This window comes from Cariama cristata, unplaced genomic scaffold (genome assembly GCF_000690535.1).
Source record: "Cariama cristata isolate BGI_N322 unplaced genomic scaffold, ASM69053v1 scaffold43642, whole genome shotgun sequence".
Taxonomy (NCBI): Eukaryota; Metazoa; Chordata; class Aves; order Cariamiformes; family Cariamidae; genus Cariama; species Cariama cristata.
This window is the reverse complement of record NW_009604087.1, coordinates 411-9,636: the sequence shown is the minus strand read 5'-3', so window position 1 is coordinate 9,636 and position 9,226 is coordinate 411. Positions and strand designations below refer to the sequence as shown.

General features: G+C 39.1%; 1 protein-coding gene across 1 annotated transcript in view; it reads right to left on the bottom strand.

Moving 5' to 3' along the window:
* Positions 1–487: 487 nt before the first annotated feature.
* POLB (polymerase (DNA directed), beta) overlaps positions 488–9,226 on the bottom strand; it is a gene marked incomplete at its 5' end in the record, with an annotated part of 9,064 nt that continues 325 nt past the window's right edge. The window contains 11 exons of the mRNA XM_009695429.1: positions 488–752; positions 1,370–1,509; positions 2,054–2,118; positions 4,120–4,206; positions 4,774–4,844; positions 5,336–5,408; positions 5,496–5,550; positions 7,096–7,147; positions 7,588–7,637; positions 8,278–8,336; positions 8,850–8,924. Coding sequence (XP_009693731.1) covers positions 658–752; positions 1,370–1,509; positions 2,054–2,118; positions 4,120–4,206; positions 4,774–4,844; positions 5,336–5,408; positions 5,496–5,550; positions 7,096–7,147; positions 7,588–7,637; positions 8,278–8,336; positions 8,850–8,924 — 822 coding nt within the window. The remainder of the gene's footprint in view (positions 753–1,369; positions 1,510–2,053; positions 2,119–4,119; positions 4,207–4,773; positions 4,845–5,335; positions 5,409–5,495; positions 5,551–7,095; positions 7,148–7,587; positions 7,638–8,277; positions 8,337–8,849; positions 8,925–9,226) is intronic.

Here is a 9,226-nt window from a genome sequence, read left to right as displayed (position 1 = left end):
TTGTTCAGTTTGAAATACCCAGAGACTTTTCTAACAATGATCACAGCCTAAGTGCTACTAAAATTATTAGAAAAAAACTAATGGTTTGATCACCACAGATATTATCAAATCAAAGCACACAGCCTTTTATAAAAGGCTAATATTGTTTTGTAAGACTTTCCAGTGATTCCAAAGAACCAGCATTAATTCTGATTTGACAGCCACCATCTTCAAACCAAGCCACAAGAAATTTAATAAGATGAAACATTTTGCCTTTATATCAGAACTTGCTGTTCCTCAGGGTTTAAATAGAAACCTGCGATTTATCATCTGATAATTATTTACTAAATCCCAAAGCAAAAGACAATATGCATTCTCTAAGGGGGTCTGACTGCCACACCACCTTCCCCACAGGTTCTTCTAGTATTGCAGCCCATTCAGTTAAACACAGGAAGTGTTTTAAATCAGCTTTAAGGGGCGAGGGGAGGCTGGGGGGGAGAGAGATCAAAATGAGATCTTACAGGATTTAATCTTCACTACGCATTCTGTGCTAGTGCCATGGACTTGCTTTAAACATCAGTAACTTTTCGCAATAACATCCAAAGAAAGAATATGCACTTTGCATCTTCATAAGAAGCTATGAAAACATCTCTGTAGGTTACACACCTAGACAAGCAGTTATTCACTCCGATCCTTTGGCTCTCGGTATTTCCACTGGATATAGTCAAAGATGTCTTTTTCACATTCTACTGGTAGCGCCTCCCCAGCAACTCCTGCAAGCAAATTACAGATGCTATTTGAAAGGTGGAAGGTCTGTACAATCCTGAAATGCCAAAAGCATTGCAAGATTAAGACAAAACTGCTGTAAGTAGAACAGGCTTAAAAAACCAAAACACTGCCCACTGACCTTTTCATACAGTGTTTAGGAACTGATTCTCATTAGTGCCAAAGGAAATAAGGTAATGAATTAACTTTGGGGCCACGTGGTTATGCAGTTAAATGTATTTATATTTGCGTGTGTGTGTATATATATATAGTCAGCCCCCATCCAAAACCAAACAACTGGAGGACGTGACATATCTTGTTAAGATTGGGAAACCACATATGTGCTGTGCATGGACACTGAAAAAACAATCTTTAGGTCAGTAAGACTTTAAGTAGATTATCTGGACGAAAGAGGTAACTTTGTGCCACAGTGCTGTCTATACATAAAGTAGGCTGCCTCTTCCTGCTATAATGGTGTCCAATACCGGAAAGGACACTGTGAGAAATTTAATGAACTACAGCATTTATCAGAAGTATTTCCAGTACACTGAGAAATCAGTTTAAGGAGAAGATCACACAAAGGATGTAACTAGGAAGAATACTCTGTGCAAAGGCCCAGACTGACCAGTGACACCCAAGGGACGGATTGTATACTCATTGATCGTGAAGCCCATTTCCAGAGCATGAGTTCTCATGTTCTTATTGAATATATCACTTCCTGTGAAATACAGTACACCACAGTAATACTGATCTTTGGGGATAAGCCTAGAATAAAAATGGAAGAAAAGTACATATTTAGAACAAATATGTAACAAAGAAGTAACAAGCCACTTGGAATTCAGGCACATTCAGACACTGTTCTAGGTTTATTTCTTATGTGTGCACATAGTGCACACATTCTGCAACTCTGCAGGTTTGATTTTCCCACAAGTCAGATGCAAGAATGAAATGACTTGCATATAAAAGAAAGGTTCAGAACTCTACCCTGACCCAGAAGTTACTGCTGTTCAGCCACTACATGGTTATGGCGCTTGCACTCCTGCCAAGGGGTCAAAGCAATATGATAAAGTAGGTCACAATTCTGAAACTGGATACAAAGTCAGGATTTAAAACATAGCATTCTTGCTAATAACCTGTTGTAGATACAGGCAGTTGTACAGTGGCTTCCATACTGCAAAGGAATTAGAAACCTAGTAAATGCCATGTTCTGAACACAGAAGTAGAGATTTGAATGCAGAAACTGATGCAAATGCCTACTATGTATCAGACAACTCAAGTAGGGCTTTTGGGGTTTTTTTGGTGTGTGTACCGGATATCAATTCTCCTATGTGGATAGGCTGTTCCATCTTCTTTATTTGGCAGCTGACAGACACCCTGTGAGGAAGTAAGGAAAGCAAGAAATTCAAAGTGAAATTAAACAGATTTGAGATCAATCTCCTCACCTCTAACCAATCCTCAGTCATCCTGGAGAGCAAAGTTAAATTCCCACTGAACCGATTAAATATTTTAGTAGAACAGCTGGATGTCATAGCACCAAGAATCACTATTTTACACTAAGAGGAATGCAGTTCAATGTAGCATTTAAATGCTTCTTAAGCTTTTATTACAGCAGAAAGGATCACAAGACTTCTCATTTCCCATTCATCTGCCCTAATTATTACCAGGCTCTTCAGTATGCATAAACATGAGCAAGTTAAGGAAAATGCAGACGAAGCTCAAGCTAATAGAAATTTAAAAAAAAAAAGTTTTTTTCTTGAGAAATCCTCTGCCACTTTTCATTTCAAACTGCTTCGTAATCTTCATGCAATTCACATATCAAAGTTTTCTGTTTTTCCTAGTCTGCATCACCTTAAACAACAATGGAGCAGTGGGGGGGATATGAACCATAAGGAATGATGACAAATGTTTACATACTAAACTGTTCCGCCAATTGCAGGTTCATGCTGAGACCTCTCCTATTCTTAGCTTTGTTTTGAAAGCTTAACATTGCTTATGCTTTTAAAGTTACATTGTCTGTCTCCTCAGATTCTCAGCTGCAGTCATATTTTCCTTTTTACAACATTCCCTTCTTAGCTTCCACTTTGAAGACAAGATCTATTCCACAACTATTTAAGACTGGCAGGATTATATACAGCAAATGGTCAAACTATAATGAACTTGTTGAACTGTGAGTACAAACTGGGAATGAAGAGTGTCTCTCCTTTTGGCTCACAGATGTAAATTTAGCTTTAAACCCATACGGTATTCACACTTAAACAGTCTGGCAAGAATGAAAGCGACTTTCACTTATTCCTCCTAAAGATCACGCCAAAAAAAAAAGCCATCAAGTTTCATTCCCTCTCAGAATGCAACACAAACTAAACTGAAGATAAATTTCTTCTAGCTCTTATTTTAAGCAAAACCAAACCAACAACCAAAAAAAAAATAATCAAATAATCAAGTGCTCCAACAGCCCCTTTCATCTTGGGAAAGCAAGTATCTTTAACTGTAGTATTATTAAGTATTTATGCTTTCCAAACAATTAGTTGAATATAACAGTATCTTGATTCTTAAATAGACATTCACAAGTCATGGACCTTTGGCAAACCTTCCTGCAGGACCACTCCTCTGAGCTTCCAAGGAATTTCATAAAGCCAGTATGAGTGACTAACAGGAACTAATCAGTCCTCATTTTCACTCAGTATTGCTTATAGTTCTACACTTCTCTGTTAGAATTAACTTTTAATCAGCCTGTAAGACCAGGATACGTGGGGCCTGTAAAGAAAATGAAGTGAAGCAAGATAACACCCAATCCACACATTTAAGAAAAAAAATACAGTTTTACTGTGAGCAAGGGATATAACAAAATGAATGTTCCTGTAATTCATTACTTTCTTTAGGCATTCCACATATTCCCTATTATATCCTGAGTCTAGCAGCTTATCCATTAAATCTGCTCTGCAACAAAACTGACAAAAAAGGAGACAAAAGTATATTATGTATTAGACAAAACAAGGTAAACCTAGGCCCAAGATCAAAGAGAGTGTTTCCAAGATCTTGAGGACAGAGTTACAAAAGTGGTCACTGGTGCAACTGAAGAAGTGAGGTTCTGGGGAAACATCAAGCAAAACAGAGACACAACTGGCATTGTGTGATGAAGGTTCTGTCTACATAAATACCTGCAGATTTTCTAATACTGAAATCTTACCATGAGACATTCACTAAGAGTTAACTGCAGAAAGTTTTTATGAGGGGAAGGGGGAGAAATTAAAAAAAAAAAAAAAAAAAAAAGAAGTCACAACCCCAGCAGTCCAAACAACATATCTTGTATATACCCTAGCTTCTGTCAGGAAAGGTACTCGCCCCCAACAACCCTCACCACCAAAAAAGCCTTACCATGAATTTGGTGTCACCTTTAGACAGCATATCTGTGACAAAGCGGACTTTTTCCAGTTGTTCTACAACTTGACGCAGAAGTTTTGGCTAGGAACAGTGATAACACAGAAGAAGAAATTATTTCACAAATAACAATAATATCTTACCCATTTACCAGACAAGGGTCCATGTAAGTACAGGATATCACTATAATTTTATGTATTATTGTACATGAAATTTGACCTAGAGGAGAAAAAAGATAACAATACTGAGAAAAAGCTAATAAAATTACAGTTGTGCAACATAAAAAAAAATTTCCAGTAAAATCCCCATGTCAGATTGCTTTCGTTAGAAGCGACAAAACTCATTTTTTGGTTCAACTTTTCAACATTTAAGCACTGAATCTATAGAAGCAACACAAGAAACATAAACTGTCATTAAGACTTCTCCGGAGTTAGTCTCAAAACATTACAAGGGCAGCAGGACATTTGCTTCTTGCCCAAAAGTATAACTCCTCAAAATAAACATGGTGATCCAGGAGAAGAGATTACTATTGCAGTTACAAAAAGATGCAAAAAGCTGCAATACAAGTCTGAGACTACAAATCTGCTCAATTTAAACATACCCTTGTGGAAGTAATGCACAGTACTGATCCACAGTAGCAGAGAAACACACCTGTTTGGATGATTCAGATGTGAAACTTGGGTGGGTTAGGAGAACATCCATATCGCCACTTGACTCTGCGCCTAGGCAAGCAAGAAGCAAAGAAAAATCCCTCTGCATACGACAAAGTATACTAACATCGGTGAACATCCATCTAACCTCGTCCTATAAACATGTTTTTCTGTTAGAAAATAGTCAGTCACTATTCAACGTATTTGTGAAAAAACAATCTTAAAGTAAGAGAACCTTATTCTTCCATCAAAAAGTATATCTCCCTACATAACCTCAGAAAACACCCAAGAATTTCTTGCTGTACTGTATAGCAATGAAGCACAAGTGTTGTTAATGTGACAAAGCAAACAATTCACATGTTACACTACTACTCTTTGTGGGGGCCTGATGGAGAAGCAAGGTTTTATGCGGATGTTTCGTCACTGAACTAACCAGCCAAGACAAAACTAACAGGAAAAAGCCAGGTTCCAGCAAAGACTTTTTCTCTAGAAGAACAGCATACATAGTAATGAGTCTTACTTATTAGCCCAAAATAAACATAACAAGATCTCACAGTACCAACCTCGTCTAAAACTGCCACAGACTGTAGCAATATAGTTTGGATCCAGCTTCTTTACCTCTTTCAGTACAATTTCCTATGTAAAAAGGAAAGATGTGTGTTTAGAGGTGTCAGTCATTCGTTGACCATCAGTGCCTTACATCCTTGATAAAGATATTCTTACCTGCATTTGCAGCATTTCTTCCCTTGGGATTCTTTTCTCAAAGTCTTCAAAATATCTGCATATATAAAAATACAAGTGTCTGAAAGAGTGGCAAGGGTAGCATCTTCAAATTTCAGTCAATTAAATGTGTATCACAGGAAAGAACACAACTTATATTACTGTCACATCACAAAAAGCTCCCCATTCTCACCAAACATCTTAGAAAACATCTTGCCAAGCAATAATGAAAACTCACAACTGCAAGTTTGACAATGCTTAGAAGACAGGTTTCATTGCACAATATTTCCACCATATATGAAGAGCTCCTATGAGGTGGGAGTAATATTATCGTATAACCAATTGGTTTATATTTACATATCCCTCTGAAAATACAAAAGGTTCCTGACAAAACTCAGTCCACCAGCAAGCAGGAGGAACAGATCCCGCAGGTCAGAGGTGATCTATGTTGGAAAGAGCTAAATGGAAGCTCACAAATCAAATACAGCTCCCAATATCTTTGCATGCAGCTGTAAAAACCAGACTGCCAGCACTCTGCTTGACTGCAAAAAGAAGGCAAGTGAAACAATGACACACCTGACCAGCGCACACATTCTTCACCCCTCCAGCACCAGAACCATCGACAGCAGGCACTGGCAGCCATATTGCAGCCTCGGAGCCACATGTTTCCCAACGCTCGTTACCCAACCATCCCAATCCCAAGCCCTGCAGACCGAGCTTCTGGATACAGGACTCCCCTCACCTCCCATTCGCTCTCACTCCCCTCCAAGAGTGACAAAAAGTCCACCATAGAGCACTAAAACCATTCATTCAGCTCAGTACTTGCTGCAGCTTCTGAAACAACATCTGAGCACAATGCTGGAAGCATACCCAAGGGCAATGTGTACACTAGCAACATGGATAAGTCAGGATAGTTTTCTTATGCTCATTTAACAGTGAAAGGATTTCCCTTGAATGCTCACATGTTTAAAGTGTGCTTCCCTGACGGAGTATGGGGCTCAGATGAGCAGTGGAAGGTGACAATCATTGTGTAACCGTTTGTCCAGATCACATATTCCACCTCTCTGCCACTGATGTGGAAATGCTAGAGCTGGTCCCACAAAGAACCAATTCAGATATAGGGCTTTATTTGGTTCACTTGCAGCTTCTTGCAGACACAGCTATAGTTCTTCCAGAACTAGCACACTGGACCAGCCACTCAGCAAGTAGAATTCAAGCTGGTAAGTACTGAGGTACAGACACATGTTCTGCATGGCATTCTCAAATTCAGACATGCAAAGGTCTTACCTTGCTCACAGGACATAACAAAAAACAGCCCGGGCCACTTTTATGCAGATTCCCAAGAAACATCTCTGCAACCTTGCTAAAGTGATTCTCCATGAGCTAACTGAAAAAGTCATTTGCAATTAATTTCCTTCTGGATGGAGACTAAACCTACTGAATTTCAACTCCAATGAAACAAAAGCTCTGCATAACTGCTGAAAAGCATGTAGAGCACGCAGACAGAACAGAACCTTACTTGGCTGGTGTAACCTTACGTTACATCCTGGTGTCTGAATGAGTCATTAGAAAAAGCCAAGCACTTGCACCCAAGAAAGCTTACTTCAACCCAATTCGCTGGTGATGGGTCAGCTTGTGCTCATTTTTTCTTAGATCTAGAAGAATTAAGAAAAACAAAGAAAAGAAGTTCCTTGAGGATTAAAAATCTTACAGTAAGTTTCCACCAATGCAAAGACGATGCATGCAAAGAATACGTAACAAGAAACCAGCAACCTCAAACACAAAGGAAGAGATTTTAAACAGACTACTCAACAGCTGACAGGATGAGTACAAATGCATAGAGCACTTCCCAACAAAGACTTCAATAGACCATTCACCTCAAAGACAAAATCCTTATTATTTTCCATGTAATCTGGAAGTACTTTACTTTCAATATATACGCAATGCCTTTAGCCTGTGCACTAACTTTAGCATCTTACACACTTTTCTCAAAGCCCAGGGCGTATCTGCTATCACAGTACCACCATGCAACAGGCAGCTTGACAGAAAAAAACCACTATTGGAGTGTGAACTGAGGACCCAAAGCTACACTTACCTTCTAAAGTCTTAATTCCTTCCTCAACAAACTTCCTAGCAGCGGCAGGACTGCAAAGAGACAAGGCAATCTGCCATCAGGAACAGCAAGAATCTTACAGCACTAAAAAGGACATTAGAATTCACTATAACTGCCTACATCCTTCAAAGCCAAGACTGAAGTCACTTCTGATGCTTACCCTCTTTTCAGCATACGCATTTTCAGTTTGTACTTTCAGTCAGCAGAGATGGCTATCCAAGGCTTGGCCTGCACATTTTTTAGCATTGATTTAACTATATAGTGATATATTATTGTAAAAAACAAACAAAAATCTCACCAAATAGGCAATATTGCTCTAGACAACAATACTGAAAACATGATAATAACTACTTGAACCACAATCAGTCTCTGAAACAGCTTAAGGTAACAGCAAAAGATCCTCTCTCCTTCCCCTCTCAGCTCGCACACAGGAGCTTCCCACTTCCACTCCCCTACCGCAAAGTCTGTAACTGATGATTCTAAACCCTTTCTTCTCAGCAAATTGTCTCATCACAACTATGGTGTCTCAGTGTAGGCACTACACCATCAGCTCAACTCATTTTCTTCCTCATTTGCAATCACCCAAATTCTGTTCACAACTCCACCAAATAAACAGGAGAAGGGAAAAAAAAAAACAAACTAAAACCAACCAACCAAAGAAAAAGACTTTACCCAATGCCAGTAACTCGTGTTAGGAGATTGATAGATGCACTTGTATCATCTTGTCGAATCTGCAAAAACAAAACAACACAAACCAAACCCTTCGTTACTCCATTTGCAATAAACAAATAAATCCTGAGAAAATAAAACAGTTTAGTCAGACTGTGCTTTGGAGGCTCACTATAAATCGATGCAAAACAGTACCAAGCATAGTACTGTATATCACAATAAAGCCATATGTACCAAGCCTGAAAACTGCGTAACTACCCATGCTGAGGTGAACAGCACGGTTAAACCACAAAACTCCACAGTCTTCCAGGGTCAGAATTCCACTTCTCACAGAAGACATTCACATGCTGATTATATAACCCAAAATACTTCCATAAATCGACAGCTTTGAGGCTTTAGCTGAGCTTCTCATTCCCTGCTTTCTACTCACCATAGACTCCATGTCCACCATTCTTAAGCTTGACATCAGTCTCTCCAGGGACAACAACAGAAATTGCACAAAGCAAGCAGGCTACTTTGCAGGTTACAAAGAAAAGCAACTATAGAGAAATACAGCACAAGGGAAAGAAACCCACCTTTTCCAATTTGCGTAGTTTCCCAGTGGATAAGAACTCATCTATCTTCTCAGCTATTTTAGCACCTACTCCATCCTAAATATTCCGGGGGGTGGGGTGGGGGGGCAGACACGACAAGAAGTTAACTTCAAGATCACTTAAAGCCATTATATCTAGAAAAAAAAACAGGAAAACTCCCCAGAACTTAGAGTCCGGAAAGAACTATGAGGCCACGGAGACCATGATAAAATACTGGACCACAAGAATTAGCAGGTACAACACAAGCAGCATAAACACTATAATTCAAGGGCTATATTAAAAGTTCCCCCAAAGCAATAATTTTGAACAAGGCTTTATTACTGCTCAAGTTCCCCAACTGTAGTGAAGCAGTAACAGAA